The sequence below is a fragment of the Ascaphus truei genome, chromosome 1, assembly GCF_040206685.1.
Source record: "Ascaphus truei isolate aAscTru1 chromosome 1, aAscTru1.hap1, whole genome shotgun sequence".
NCBI classification, from domain to species: Eukaryota; Metazoa; Chordata; class Amphibia; order Anura; family Ascaphidae; genus Ascaphus; species Ascaphus truei.
In genome coordinates, this window is record NC_134483.1 from 1,985,412 (window position 1) to 2,001,061 (window position 15,650).

The window sequence follows — 15,650 nt, forward strand, 5'->3', positions numbered from 1 at the left end:
GGGTTCCTGCAGCGAGGGATTGTGGGAGAGCAGCAATATACAGGAAGCCCTCTGTGGCGGGATCCTGCAGTGAGGGATTGTGGGAGAGCAGCAGTATACAGGAAGCCCTCTGTAACGGGATCCTGCAGTGAGGGATTGTGGGGGAGCAGCAATATACAGGAAGCCCTCCGTGGCGGGATCCTGCAGCGAGGGATTGTGGGGGAGCAGCAATATACAGGAAGCCCTCCGTGGCGGGTTCCTGCAGCGAGGGATTGTGGGGGAGCAGCAATATACAGGAAGCCCTCCGTGGCGGGTTCCTGCAGCGAGGGATTGTGGGGGAGCAGCAATATACAGGAAGCCCTCTGTGGCGGGATCCTGCAGCAAGGGAGTATGGGAGAGCAGCAGTATACAGGAAGCCCTCCATGGCGGGATCCTGCAGCGAGGGATTGTGGGAAGCAGTATACAGGAAGCCCTCTGTGGGGGGATCCTGCAGCGAGGGATTGTGGGCTTGCAGCAGTACACAGGAAGCCCTCCGTGGCGGGATCCTGCAGCGAGGGATTGTGGGGGAGCAGCAATATACAGGAAGCCCTCCGTGGCGGGTTCCTGCAGCGAGGGATTGTGGGAGAGCAGCAATATACAGGAAGCCCTCTGTGGCGGGATCCTGCAGTGAGGGATTGTGGGAGAGCAGCAGTATACAGGAAGCCCTCTGTAACGGGATCCTGCAGTGAGGGATTGTGGGGGAGCAGCAATATACAGGAAGCCCTCCGTGGCGGGATCCTGCAGCGAGGGATTGTGGGGGAGCAGCAATATACAGGAAGCCCTCCGTGGCGGGTTCCTGCAGCGAGGGATTGTGGGGGAGCAGCAATATACAGGAAGCCCTCCGTGGCGGGTTCCTGCAGCGAGGGATTGTGGGGGAGCAGCAATATACAGGAAGCCCTCTGTGGCGGGATCCTGCAGCAAGGGAGTATGGGAGAGCAGCAGTATACAGGAAGCCCTCTGTGACGGGATCCTGCAGCGAGGGATTGTGGGAGAGCAGCAGTATACAGGAAGCCCTCCATGGAGGGATCCTGCAGCGAGGGATTGTGGGAAGCAGTATACAGGAAGCCCTCTGTGGCGGCATCCTGCAGCGAGGGATTGTGGGAAGCAGTATACAGGAAGCCCTCCGTGGCGGGATCCTGCAGCGAGGGATTGTGGGAAGCAGTATACAGGAAGCCCCCCGTGGCGGGATCCTGCAGCGAGGCATTGTGGGAAGCAGTATACAGGAAGCCCCCCGTGGCGGGATCCTGCAGCGAGGGATTGTGGGTGAGCCTCTCACCTTGTAGTCTTGGGGGATGATGGGCGACACCTGGCGGCAGGTGAGGGTAACACTCTGCCCGGGCAGCTGGTAGACGGTCCAGGCGCGGGGGTACAGGGCGTGGTAGAAGGCCTGACTCCCGCAGTAACCCCAGTTCCAGCCCTGCAGGGTGTGCGGGTGCTCGACGGACAGAACCTGCTGGTACACAGTCTGACCCCTCCTGCGGATGCATACGGTGAACTGAGGGAGAGAGAGGGAGAAGGGGAGAAGGGGAGAAGGGGACAAGGAGCGGAGAGAGTGGTTGAGGGGGTGGAGGGTGGAGGAGAGGGAGTGGAGGGGGGAGGAGAGAGGGTGGAGGGGGGAGGATAGAGGGTGGAGGGGGGAGGAGAGAGGGTGGAGGGGGGAGGAGAGAGGGTGGAGGGGGGAGGAGAGAGGGTGGAGGGGGGAGGAGAGAGGGTGGAGGGGGGAGGAGAGGGGTGGAGGGGGAGGAGAGGGGTGGAGGGGGGAGGAGAGGGGTGGAGGGGGGAGGAGAGGGGTGGAGGGGGGAGGAGAGGGGTGGAGGGGGAGGAGAGGGGTGGAGGGGGGAGGAGAGGGGTGGAGGGGGGAGGAGAGGGGTGGAGGGGGGAGGAGAGAGGGGGTGAGGGATGGAGGGAGGAGAGGAGGCAGGGGATGGGGGGAGGAGAGGGGGGTGGGGGGAGGAGAGGGGGTGGGGGGGAGGAGAGGGGGTGGAGGGGGGAGGAGAGGGGGTGGAGGGGGGAGGAGAGGGGGTGGAGGTGGGAGGAGAGAGGGTGGAGGAGAGAGGGTGGAGGAGAGAGGGTGGAGGAGAGAGGGTGGAGGGGGGAGGAGAGAGGGTGGAGGGGGGAGGAGAGAGGGTGGAGGGGGGAGGAGAGAGGGTGGAGGGGGGAGGAGAGAGGGTGGAGGGGGGAGGAGAGGGGTGGAGGGGGGAGGAGAGGGGAGGAGAGGGGTGGAGGGGGGAGGAGAGGGGTGGAGGGGGGAGGAGAGGGGTGGAGGGGGGAGGAGGGGGGTGGAGGGGGGAGGAGAGGGGTGGAGGGGGAGGAGAGGGGTGGAGGGGGAGGAGAGGGGTGGAGGGGGGAGGAGAGGGGTGGAGGGGGGAGGAGAGAGGGTGGAGGGATGGAGGGAGGAGAGGAGGCAGGGGATGGGGGGAGGAGAGGGGGGTGGGGGGAGGAGAGGGGGGTGGGGGGAGGAGAGGGGGTGGGGGGAGGAGGGGGGGTGGGGGGAAGAGGGGGATGGGGAAAGAGAGGGGGATGGGGGAAAGAGAGGGGGTGGGCAGGACGAGGGGGGATGGGGAGGACGAGGGAGGATGGGGAGGACGAGGGGGGATGGGGAGGGCGAGAGGGGGATGGGGAGGGCGAGAGGGGGATGGGGAGGGCGAGAGGGGGATGGGGAGGCGAGAGGGGGATGGGGAGGGCGAGAGGGGATGGGGAGGGCGAGAGGGGGGATGGGGAGGGCGAGAGGGGGGATGGGGAGGGCGAGAGGGGGGATGGGGAGGGCGAGAGGGGGGATGGGAGGGCGAGAGGGGGATGGGGAGGGCGAGAGGGGGATGGGGAGGGCGAGAGGGGGGAGGGGGAGGGCGAGAGGGGGAGGGGGAGGGCGAGAGGGGGAGGGGGAGGGCGAGAGGGGGAGGGCGAGAGGGGGATGGGGAGGGCAATGGGGAGGGCGAGAGGGGGATGGGGAGGGCGAGAGGGGGATGGGGAGGGCGAGAGGGGGGATGGGGAGGGCGAGAGGGGGGATGGGGAGGGCGAGAGGGGGGATGGGGAGGGCGAGTGGGGGGATGGGGAGGGCGAGAGGCGGGATGGGGAGGGCGAGAGGCGGGATGGGGAGGGCGAGAGGGGGGATGGGGAGGGCGAGAGGGGGATGGGGAGGGCGAGAGGGGGGATGGGGAGGGCGAGAGGGGGGATGGGGAGGGCGAGAGGGGGATGGGGAGGGCGAGAGGGGGGGATGGGGAGGGCGAGAGGGGGGATGGGGAGGGCGAGAGGGGGGATGGGGAGGGCGAGAGGGGGATGGGGAGGGCGAGAGGGGGATGGGGAGGGCGAGAGGGGGATGGGGAGGGCGAGAGGGGGAGGGGGAGGGCGAGAGGGGGAGGGGGAGGGCGAGAGGGGGGATGGGGAGGGCGAGAGGGGGGATGGGGAGGGCGAGAGGGGGATGGGGAGGGCGAGAGGGGGGATGGGGAGGGCGAGAGGGGGAATGGGGAGGGCGAGAGGGGGATGGGGAGGGCGAGAGGGGGAGGGGGAGGGCGAGAGGGGGAGGGGGAGGGCGAGAGGGGGAGGGGGGAGGGCGAGAGGGGAGGGCGAGAGGGGGATGGGGAGGGCAATGGGGAGGGCGAGAGGGGGATGGGGAGGGCGAGAGGGGGATGGGGAGGGCGAGAGGGGGGATGGGGAGGGCGAGAGGGGGGATGGGGAGGGCGAGAGGGGGGATGGGGAGGGCGAGTGGGGGGATGGGAGGGCGAGAGGCGGGATGGGGAGGGCGAGAGGCGGGATGGGGAGGGCGAGAGGGGGGATGGGGAGGGCGAGAGGGGGGATGGGGAGGGCGAGAGGGGGGATGGGGAGGGCGAGAGGGGGATGGGGAGGGCGAGAGGGGGGATGGGGAGGGCGAGAGGGGGGATGGGGAGGGCGAGAGGGGGGATGGGGAGGGCGAGTGGGGGGATGGGGAGGGCGAGAGGCGGATGGGGAGGGCGAGAGGCGGGATGGGGAGGGCGAGAGGGGGGATGGGGAGGGCGAGAGGGGGGATGGGGAGGGCGAGAGGGGGGATGGGGAGGGCGAGAGGGGGGATGGGGAGGGCGAGAGGGGGATGGGGAGGGCGAGAGGGGGGATGGGGAGGGCGAGAGGGGGGATGGGGAGGACGAGAGGGGGGATGGGGAGGACGAGAGGGGGGATGGGGAGGACGAGAGGGGGGATGGGGAGGACGAGAGGGGGGATGGGGAGGACGAGAGGGGGGATGGGGAGGACGAGAGGGAGGATGGGGAGGACGACATGGGGGATGGGGGGACGACAGGGGGGATGGGGGGACGACAGGGGGGATGGGGGGACGACAGGGGGGACGAGAGGGGGGATGGGGGGACGAGAGGGGGATGGGGGACGAGAGGGGGATGGGGGGGATGGGGGGATGTGGAGGACGAGAGGGGGGATGGGGGGACGAGAGGGGGGATGGGGGGACGAGAGGGGGGATGGGGGGACGAGAGGGGGGATGGGGGGACGAAGGGGGGATGTGGAGGACGAGAGGATGGATGGGGGGGACGAGAGGGTGAATGGGGTGGACGAGAGGATGAATGGGGGGACGAGGGGGGATGGGGGGAATGGGGGAGGAGAGGAGAGTGAGGGGAGGAGAGGGGTGTAGGTGGGGTCAACGTGAGTAAGACGGGGAGAATGGACGGAGGGAGAGGGGGTGGAGAGAGAGGGGTGTAGGTGGGGGCAGTGTGTGAGTAAGACCTCACAGGGTGTCGGGGGGAGTGTAGGTAGGAGGAGAGTCTGAGTAAGACCTCACAGGGTGTCGGGGGGAGTGTTGGTAGGAGAGTCTGAGTAAGACCTCACAGGGTGTCGGGGGGGAGTGTAGGTAGGAGAGTCTGAGTAAGACCTCACAGGGTGTCGGAGGGGAGTGTTGGTAGGAGGAGAGTCTGAGTAAGACCTCACAGGGTGTCGGGGGGGAGTGTAGGTAGGAGAGTCTGAGTAAGACCTCACAGGGTGTCACTCACCTGGTTTTCAGTCACAGTCTTGTAGTGGTAGAGTCCAGGATGGAGGGCGAGAGGGGGGATGGGGAGGACGAGAGGGGGGATGGGGAGGACGAGAGGGGGGATGGGGAGGACGAGAGGGTGGATGGGGAGGACCAGAGGGGGGATGGGGGGACGACAGGGGGGTGGGGGGACGAGAGGGGGGATGGGGGGACGAGAGGGGGGATGGGGGGACGAGAGGGGGGATGGGGGGACGGGAGGGGGGATGGGGGGATGGGAGGGGGGATGGGGGGACGAGAGGGGGGGATGTGGAGGACGAGAGGGTGGATGGGGGGACGAGAGGGTGGATGGGGGGGACGAGAGGGTGGATGGGGGGACGAGGGGGGATGGGGGGGAATGGGGGAGGAGAGGGGAGTGAGGGGAGGAGAGGGGGAGTGAGGGGAGTGAGGGGGGGAGAGGGGTGTAGGTGGGGGCAGCGTGTGAGTAAGACCTCGCAGGTGTCGGGGGAGGGCGGTGTAGATAGGAGGAGAGTCTGAGTAAGACCTCACAGGGTGTCACTCACCTGGTTTTCAGTCACAGTCTTGTAGTGGTAGAGTCCAGGATTCAGCTGCCACCGGCAGAACTCCCCCCGCCAACCACGCGTAATGGTTCCTCCCCCAATCCCGCCAAGAGGAGCCCCTGCGAATTACATGAAACACACAATGACACACACACACACTATCAGTGACACACACACACACACACACTATGACAGTGACACACACACTGACAGTGACACACACACTATGACAGTGACACACTCACACACACACACTATGACAGTGACACACACACACTATGACAGTGACACACACACACACTATGACAGTGACACACTCACTATGACAGACAGTGACGCGCTGTGAGGAGAGTGCGGGCGGAGTGAGAGAAAAAAGTCTCAATAATTATGTCACAGAAAGCGCTCTGAGAAAATGGTGCACTCAATATGCAAATAATGTATATATATTGTGACAGAGTCATAGACTCTGTATATATTAGTAGGAGGTTGCATTATGCCCGCTATTCAGTATGCGATGAGTTAACTCCCCTAGTTAGACAGGCCACAGGTGATCCTAATTAAGTGAGCTCACCTGCTTTTAAAAAGGGGAAGAGGAAATGCCTCTGGGGCAGCAGTCTCTCTCAGACACAAAGAGAACCGAGGAGAGCTGACAGACAGACACAGGCTTCTCATATTTATGCTGTCCCAATGGAATCAAGCTCCCAGTTAAGGAGCCAAGTGGTGTTACCAAATATTGTTGGTCTGGTCTAGTTTAGCTAACCAGCTGGGTAGATAGGGAAACTAACTAAACAAAGTTAAGCCTAACGGGGATAGGCTTTTGGTTTATGGTTTTGTTATACTTAAAGGGACAGAGCACCCATTGTTCTGTTATATTTTTGGACAAATAAAACCACCAGCATATTATTTCACCAGAAGAACTGTGTTGCCTCCTCTCCTTGATAAAGGCAATCTATTTGCCGAAACATTGGACCTTTGGTGGCACAATAAACTGCACCATTAGAAAGACCTTGTGCCTGCTTCCATTCCTTTGCCTCCTCACTAACCATGGTCATCCTGCCAGAAGTGGTGTCAGAAGTGGGATGACGAACACCCTGTAAAAGGGACGGAGCTGCACATTGCGACTGGTGGATCCTGTGTGGATTGTCACTGTCAGTATGGAGGACATTGTGAAGACCCTACTACACAGCACCGCTGTTCAGCAGGAACACATTGCGGCACAACGTGAGACAAACCAAATACATGCAGCCCAGCTTAGCGTTATCGCAGAAACACAGAGGGGGCTGGTTCAACGCCTGGCCCAGATTATTATGGACCTGTCCGGTACAGCTGAGGCGCGGCCCATCCGGGCGAACCTATACCTGCAGAAGATGACGCCGCAAGATGACGTCGAGGGATACCTCCGGTCCTTTGAGCAAATCGCTACCCGGGAAAGTTGGGCCTGCTCCAAATGGGCTGGGATTATCGCACCCTTTCTACTAGGGGAAGCCCAAAAAGCGTATTGTGACCTCGACGAAGAAGCCACAGCAGATTATGACCATCTAAAAAGAGAAATCCTTGCAAGGATTGGAGTGACTCCCGCAGTCTGTGCGTAAAGGTTCCGATCCCATCTGATCCATCTGGCGACAAAGTGGATAAAACCAGAAGCATATAACCCAACCCAGATCCTTGAGATGGTGGTGTTGGACCACTTTATTCGAGCATTACCCCAGGACCTCCGACATTGAGTGGGACAAGGAGATCCCACCACTTATGATGCCATGGAAGGTGCAGTGGATCGTTTTCTAGCCACCCGTGAACTGTCACGTTCCACCTTCTCTCGCACAAACCAAAACCCGCGGCCCAACATGAACAGTAGAAGCCAGCGCTGGAACAAAGACCCACAACCGGCCACACGGTTTGAGGGAGTGGAAGAAAACCTGGATAAGGACAGAAACTCTACATCTCTGAGAGGGTTTCAAGAACGAACTGTGCCAATTGTTTGTTTTGATTGTGGGGAGACGGGACATATTAAAGCCCACTGCCCTAAGTTGTCTGAACCAATGGAGTGTGCGTATGGCTCTGTGAGGTCAGTGTTCTGTGGAGTGGTATGTGTGACCTGCAGGGATAAAAATATCCACAACTTTCTCACCACGGTGGTTTTAAATGGTAAACCAATCTACACCCTGGTAGTCTCAGGGAGTGTATTAACTTGGTATCAGGGAAATTGGTTAAGCCTCTCCAGTTACGCCAGGGTGAGAAGATGCGGGTCTTATGTGTGCATGGGTGTACGCTTCCGTACGCCATGACTCCAATAAAAATAAAAGTCGAGGGGCAAGTCATCCAAACTACGGCAGCAATTGTACCAAAGTTGCCCCATTCCCTAGTTTTAGGTTGTAGTTTTCCTGGTTTTGACACCCTGATCAGAGGACAACTCTGTCACTGTAGCACAAGACATTTAACATCATTTATATTTAAAGGGATATATTTATTCAAAGAATATACACACTTACTTTGGGTCTGGGGGTAAAAACTAGGCTTTCCTAGGTGCAAGAAGCCTGCTTCAGCAAAGGCTGACCATGTTCACTCCACTGAGCTGAACAATCTAACAATTTGGTATGTGTCTGTATGCTGTATGCTGACTCCAATCAATTGAGAGAGAATTGATAATCTAATTAACTATTTGGTGTGTCTGATTAGGCAAACCCCTCCCTTAAGAGTTAGTCAAATGCATGTGAGTAGGGTACTTAAGTCAGTGTAAGTTGGCTGTGAGCCATATGGCTGTGTAACATCAAAAGAGTCCCATCATAAGTGTCATATCTAAAGTGTCTGCAAGAGTTATTTTGGAGTTGAAATTGGAGGTGAAGATTGGAGGAAGACCTGGACTCTGCATTACAACTTTGCCACTGTGAGACATTCCCTTTTAACATCTGTGATTATTTGTTCATTTTTTTTTCCCCCAAACATTTTTATTAGGCAAAAATAGTCAGACAACATGACGAGATATATACATAGCCTAACATAACATTTTCCTTTTTAGAGCCTCGCCGGGAATGGTGAGGCCTCTAGACCACTTAGTGGACCTCGACTGATAAGGGGAAGGGAGGGGAAGGGGGAGAGGTGAGGGGGTTAAAGTGTTTGCTCGACTTTATCTTTCGAGTACAAATATCGTGGTAGGGGGAGGGGGGGGGAGATATAGGGAGACCAGTCGAGAAAGAGGCAGGAGAAAGAAGAGGAGAAAAGAAGAAAAAAAGAGATGGGGGGGATAAGGTAACGTCACCACTCAGCCGCCAGGCACCCAAGCTTGAGTGTCAGTGAACAAGGTGGCTAGATCTAGATAGTTTCTGCCGACGGATAGTCCCATACCTAGGCTCTGAGCATTAACCCATGTTTGGTAAAAGTCCAGTAAGGACTCTTTTAGAAACGCGGTCAGTTTTTCCATCAGCATGACCTCGTTGATTCGCCTTTTTACCGTTTGTTTGGCAGGCAAATGCACCTTCTTCCAGAAGGCCGCTATCGCACATCTAGCTGCTGTAAGAATGAAGGAGATTAATTTCCTTATTGGTCTGTCAATAGCCTCGATTGGCTTTGTCAATCGGTAGGTCAGAGGATCAATGGGGATGATGAGGTCCATAACCTCTTTTATAAGCTTTTGTATAGAGGACCAATATTTCCGAATTTTTGTACATGACCACCATATATGGGCCATATCCCCCCTTTGCCCTTTGTCCGCAGCCTCTCCAGCATAAATCAGAAACCAGGGGGTAGATTTGTTTCAGTCTTACTGGGGTAAGATACCAGTGAAATAGGATCTTGTAAATATTCTCCTTCGTAGTGGTGCATAATGGAAGTCCTTGCCGCATATTCCCAAATATCTTCCCAGTCCTCTATGTCTATATCGGTGCTCAATTCTGCCGCCCATTTAAGCATGTACTCATGGACGGCGGGTCTGCTGATATCTCCAATTCAGCATATATTTTGGTAATTAGTCCTTTTTGGTCAGAGTTATTCTGGCATAACTTCTCGAACCTTGTGAGAGGGGGAAATTCCAATTTTGGGGATATTGTTTGAAGGAAGTGTCGAATTTGGAGATATTTGAACATGTCCAATTCAGGTATTTCGTATTTGGTTCGTAGATTTTGAAAGCTCAAAAGCTTCCCATCGCTCAATAGATCAGCAATCACTTCAATTCCCCTCAGTTTAAGTTGGTCGAATTGCTTATATTCACATCCAGGGGGAAATTTGGGGTTATTAAAAAGTGGGGTGAGCTGTGTGCTAATGGACGAGAGGCTGAACTTGGACCTTGATTTCGTCCATACTTCCCAGGTGAGTCTCATTGCTCCAAGCTCAAATCCCTTTGCTTGCAAATCCCGCTTATCAGTACCCCAAAGGCAGGCCGGTAAAGAAGGCATTTTGCATAATAGGACTCAATAGCTAGCCAATAATTTTGAGTTGGTTCCATAATACTGCCTGTCTCAATTGGGCTGCCTGATAATATTTTGAGACATCTGGAACACCCATAACTCCTCTTGCTCTCGAGAACAATAACACAGACCTAGCTACTCTAGGCTTCTTGCCTTGCCAAATAAAATGAAACATTTTGTTTTGAATGTTTCTCAGTTCGGAGCCTGGGAAACGGACTGGGAGAGTCTGAAAGTAATATAATAATCTGGGGAGTATATTAATTTTTACAGAGATCATTCTCCCAATCCATGAAATCTTATAACTCTCCCATTTATCTAAATCTTTTTTGATTTTCCCAAATAATGCCTAGTTCAAAATCTTGAGGGTTCTGCACCCTTCACCCCCACGGATTTCTGGAACCAAAGTTACCCCCACAGGGCCATAAGCCCTAAAAACCCTGCCACTAGGATGGCTGGTATCCTTAACTTAGGGTCTGCTTCAGACCCTCTTGCTCTCTTTCCCCCTGCCTCTGTACCTTCGGCAGGTCCTTCCTCTATCTCTTCCCTCCCCACTCCCCCTCCCTTCGCTGCCAGAGCCCCAGCCTATTGGCCCCGACATAAAAATTAGCATAAACAAGAAAATGTATAAGGATTTCTCTGTTGGGAAAGGAGATGTCCCATGGCCCGATCATTATCATTACAGAAAATATGGCACACCAAACATCAATTACATTTATCTCATGGAACGTAGAGGGTCTCCAGAACAATAGGAAAAGGCGATTAGCTCTCCAAGAATTGAAGAGGTCAGGTGGGGACATTGTGTTCCTCTAGGAGACCCACTTTGCGGCCCAGAACCCCCTAATACATTTAGAATTGTTTTCCCAAGGGGATTTTTCTCATCGTTTAATAGCAAAAACCGAGGGGTAGCCATCCTTATTCGCCAAGGAATACCATTCAATGTTGAAAAAACAGTTTCGGACCCAGGTGGTAGATTCTTAGTGGTGTATGGTTCGCTCTCTGGGACGGCAATCGTTTGATCAACCTATATGCGCCAAACGTAAACCAGACAGATTTCCTGAAATCTGTCTTGGACACTATCGACCCTAAGTATCTGCCCTCAATGATTGTAGGCGGGGATATGAATATGGTCCTCAACCCGAAAGAGGACAAATCATCCACCCCGAACCAACCGCAAGCAGCCCACGACCAAAAAACTGGGAAAAAATTTAGAGAAGTGGTTGCAGAGTTTTCCTTGGTGGATGTGTGGAGATCCCAACATCAGGGCCAAAGGGACTACACCTTTTTTCCTCCCCTCACCAATCCTATTCTCGCATAGATTATTTCTTGGTAACTAAGAATGTTCTAGAGGCCTCATTAAATTCAGATATCGGTCCTATCTCCTGGTCCGACCACACACCTATTACTCTTTCTCTCACTGCCCCATTTGTAAAATCTCACTCGTTTGGCTGGAGATTAAATGATTCCCTGTTAAATCACCTGGAGATAGAGAGAGAAATCAGAGAAGCCCTAAGATAATTTTTTGTTATAAACTCAGGCTCTGTCTCATCCCCGGCAATACTCTGGGAAGCCCATAAGGCCGCGGTCAGAGGTCATTTTATCTCCACTGCCTCCCACAGGAAAAAAATAAAACTAAAATTAACTAAAGAATTGACGGATAAGATTTTAAAGTTAGAACAGCTCCACAAAGCCAACTCGTCTAAGAAAGTGTATAAAACCCTGACCGCCACCAGAGACGAGCTAAGACAGATCCAGCTAGAAGAAGTAGAGAAAGCCCTTAAGTGGACAAACCAGCGGTTTTATGACAAGGGCAATAAGGCCGATAGACTCTTGGCTAGCAAGCTGAGAGGCGTTCAGAAAAGATCCCAAATAACGGCGATTAAGAATGGGGCTGGTGAGATCATTTACAATGACAAAAAAATAGCGGAAGAATTCACTAAATTTTATACAAGGTTATACAATTTAAAAGTCCCGAAGGGCGTAGGGCAGGCCTCAGCATCCGCGGCTGTCGCAGACTATTCGGATAGCTGCCAACTCCCGTCTCTAACGGATGACGAAAATTTGGTTTAAACGCCAAAATAACACAAAAAGAAGTGGCAGACGCAGTTAAGACGTTAAAAATTTCAAAGGCCCCGGGCCCTGATGGCTTCACCAACACCTATTATAAGAGATTCCTTCCCGTGCTATCTACACATTTGCTCGCTATGTTTAATTTCTTTATGGATGGGAATATAATCCCGTCAACTATGTCAATGGCTAATTTAGCCATTATCCATAAAGAAGGGAGAGATCAGAGGCAATGTGGTAGTTATCGTCCAATATCTTTATTGAATAACGATCTTAAGCTATATAGCAAGATCCTGGCGAATAAGTTGAGCCCCATTTTACCCAGATTAATACATATTGACCAAGTGGGTTTTGTATCCGGCAGACAGGCGTTGGATAATACCCGTAAAATAATAAATATAGTTGACCATGTCCATCTGTCAGGAACCAAGGCGGTGTTGCTGAGTTTAGACGCAGAGAAGGCGTTTGACAGGATTAATTGGTATTTTCTAGAAATTGCAGAAATTCGGATTTAAAAATTGTTTTCTTGAAGGGATTCGAGCACTTTACCGAAATCCATCAGCCATGGTCAAACTCCCAGGAGGCACCCTGGACAGGATTGAAATTAAAAATGGGACAAGGCAGGGATGCCCCCTGCCCCCTCCCCTCCTTTTTGCTCTGACAATTGAACCCCTAGCAGCTAAAATCTGAGAAAACACAAATATACAGGGCATAGTAATTGGAAAAACAAATGATAAAATCTCGCTATTCGTCGACGATATTATATTATCTCTGGCGCAGCCCCAAACATATTTACCGAACCTGCACAAGGAATTGACAGATTTTGGTAAAATATCCGGCTATAAAATTAATAACGATAAGTCTGAAGCCCTAAATATAAACCTAACGGAGCCAGAGGTCAAACTACTGAAATTGAATTTTAATTATAGGTGGAGCTCCTCACATATTAAATATTTGGGAGTAAATATGTCGAGGAACTACCACTCACTGTATCACAAAAATTATTTGTTCATTTTTATCCTCCATTCTGACCTTGTTCACTCCACAGAGCTGGAATACACCTGGAACAGGTAACTTTACTCCTCAGAACCAGTCCTCAGCTTGGCTAGGAGACCCTGGCAACGCAATGCCCCTGGGAAACCTTATCTGCGCTTCACTGGACCAGTGCCAAGACTATCTACAAGTCTCAAAAGACAGAGAAAGAGAGGGGGGGAGAGAGAGGGGGGGGGAGAGACAGAGAGAGAGAGGGGGAGAGAGAGCTCTGATCTGCAGCAGCCCCTTTTAGAGACTACTATTCCTTATGTTTTAACATGGACAAAGCCTTTCAGCCACTCAGAGCGTGAGAGTATTTTCAGCAGCCAATCAGAGCAGAGCTCATCTGGCTGATGAGGTCAGTGGCAGGGGGCGTGTTGAAACAGCTCGGGACGCCCCGTGGGCGGAACATATGTTCTGGCCCATGGAAAAAGCACCCACAATCCCCATCTTTTCCTTAGCCAGTTCATTGCCTCCCACTGGGCAGGCGCCACTGTGTCCAGCAGACAAGAATGTTCCCCCCCAGGGGGTCTCTGTTCTCCAGAACCAGTACTCCGCCCTGCCCCGTCCACTTAGCACCCTAACACCTCTCAACATCCCGTCTCCTCCTTCATCTAGGGACTCTATGCAAACTAGCTGGCACCTTAACCATATGCCCGGGCTGTCTGTATGGAGCCTTACAGTAAACGCATAACACAATATAAAGTACACTTCATTACAGAATATACTTTGGGGGACCTTATACTTATAAGGGAAATAACGTGGGGATATTTAGACTCGAAATCCAGGAGTCTGGGGGACACAGGGAAGCCCCGGTGTAAATTACTCCTACAACCAAAATACTTGTATTTCCACCCAAATATCCCCCCTCAAACTGACACACAAGAAATGTCACAGTTCTAGGGCTAAGGGAACATGAAATAGAAAAAACAGGGTAATTTTATTTTCCAGCATGTATTATCCCGGGTCCCTGGCTTATGGAGGTACCAGGGACCCCACAGGTTCCAGGGTAACCAGCAGGCTTAACCTTTATTAGCCTGGTTACCCCCTGCCCGTCACAATCTCCAGTTGAAGATTGGGTTTAGCCAAGCGGTAGAAGTTATTGGGGTCCCGATAGAAGGGACAACCAAGGACTCCTATCCCTATTTTTGTATTAAAAATGACTTGTTGTACAATTTGAGCCAAGAGGAGGGCCAAGAAATAGAAAAATTGCTAGCACCCAGTTCATTAGTAAGGAAGGTCCTAGAGCTAGCGCACTCTCACTTATTGGGGGGTCATCTTGGAGTAGAGAAAACACAGAAAAGAATCCTAAAAAGATTCTACTGGCCAGGGATATATAATGCAGTAAAAAGGTTCTGTGCCTCTTGTCCCGAGTGTCAGTTGGCAGCCCCCCGACCAAGCTTGAGGGCCCGTTAATCCCTATGCCTATTATTGAGATCCCATTTGAGAGGATCGCTATGGATATAGTGGGTCCCTTGGAGAAATCTGCCAAAGGTCATCAATACATCCTAGTGATCCTAGATTATGCCACTCGCTAACCAGAGGCGGTGCCTTTACATAATACTTCCTCCAAAGATATAGCTAAGGAATTATTACAAGTATTCCCCCGACTCGGGATACCGAAGGAAATTTTGACAGATCAGGGTACCCCGTTTACATCTAAGCTTATGCGAGACTTATGTGTAGAGCTAAAAATACAGTCCCTAAGAACCTCTGTTTACCATCCGCAAACGGACGGACTGGTAGAAAGATTTAATAAAACTCTGAAGATGATGTTGAGAAAGGTGGTTGCTAGTGATGGGAAGAACTGGGGCACCTTGTTGCCTTATCTCTTGTTTGCTATCCGAGAAGTACCACAGGCCTCTACAGGGTTCTCCCCGTTTGAACTCCGGTATGGGAGACGCCTAAGAGGGATTCTGGATAGCGTCAAAGAATAGTGGGAGCAACAAGCTGTTCCAGGGAAGAATGTCATCCAATTTGTAGAAGGTTTAAAAGAACGCATTGCTCATGTTACTCCCAGAGTCAGACAACATTTAGAAGAGGCACAGAGGGTCCAACAGAACCTTTACAACAGGCAGGCTACGGTTTGCAGCTTCCGCCCAGGGGACCGAGTAATGGTGCTTGTTCCCACAGCCGAAAGCAAGCTGTTATCCCATTGGCAAGGGCCATATAAAGTTCTAGAACAGGTCAGCCCGGTGAATTATAAGATTTGGCAGCCAGATCGGAGGAAGGTAGAGCAAATCTATCACATAAATCTATTAAAATCCTGGAAGGATAGAGAGGTGTGTCTGACGGTGGTAGCGAACAAATCTGGGAAAATGGAGGATCGACTAGTATGAATATCATCAGAACTCACTCCTGAACAATACGGAGAAGCTGTAGATTTGATAAATAGGAACAGGGACGTATTTTCCAGCGTACTAGGGAAAACTAGGGTGGTTTGCCATGATATTGTCACCAATCCGGGAATAGCCATTAAGATAAGACCTTATAGGATGCCAGAAGCGGGGCCATTCAGTCAGAGGTAAAGAAGTTGCTAGACCTAGGGGCAATTGAGGAGTCCCATAGTCAATGGGCGGCCCTATCATCTTGGTACCCAAGTCTGATGGGTCAATACGGTTTTGTAATGACTTTAGA

The 15,650-nt window shown here is 53.5% G+C and overlaps 1 protein-coding gene across 3 annotated transcripts in view; it reads right to left on the reverse strand.

Moving 5' to 3' along the window:
* Positions 1 to 15,650, reverse strand: part of GBA2 (glucosylceramidase beta 2) — a 364,366-nt gene that overhangs the window by 240,933 nt on the left and 107,783 nt on the right. For 2 of the 3 annotated variants that reach the window (XM_075573274.1, XM_075573185.1), the window contains exons 4-6: positions 5,521 to 5,636; positions 4,983 to 5,000; positions 1,295 to 1,513 (exon numbers count right to left, since the gene is read on the reverse strand). In XM_075573274.1, the coding sequence (XP_075429389.1) occupies positions 1,295 to 1,513; positions 4,983 to 5,000; positions 5,521 to 5,636 (353 nt within the window). The remainder of the gene's footprint in view (positions 1 to 1,294; positions 1,514 to 4,982; positions 5,001 to 5,520; positions 5,637 to 15,650) is intronic. The other variant, XM_075573361.1, reaches the window with a different exon arrangement.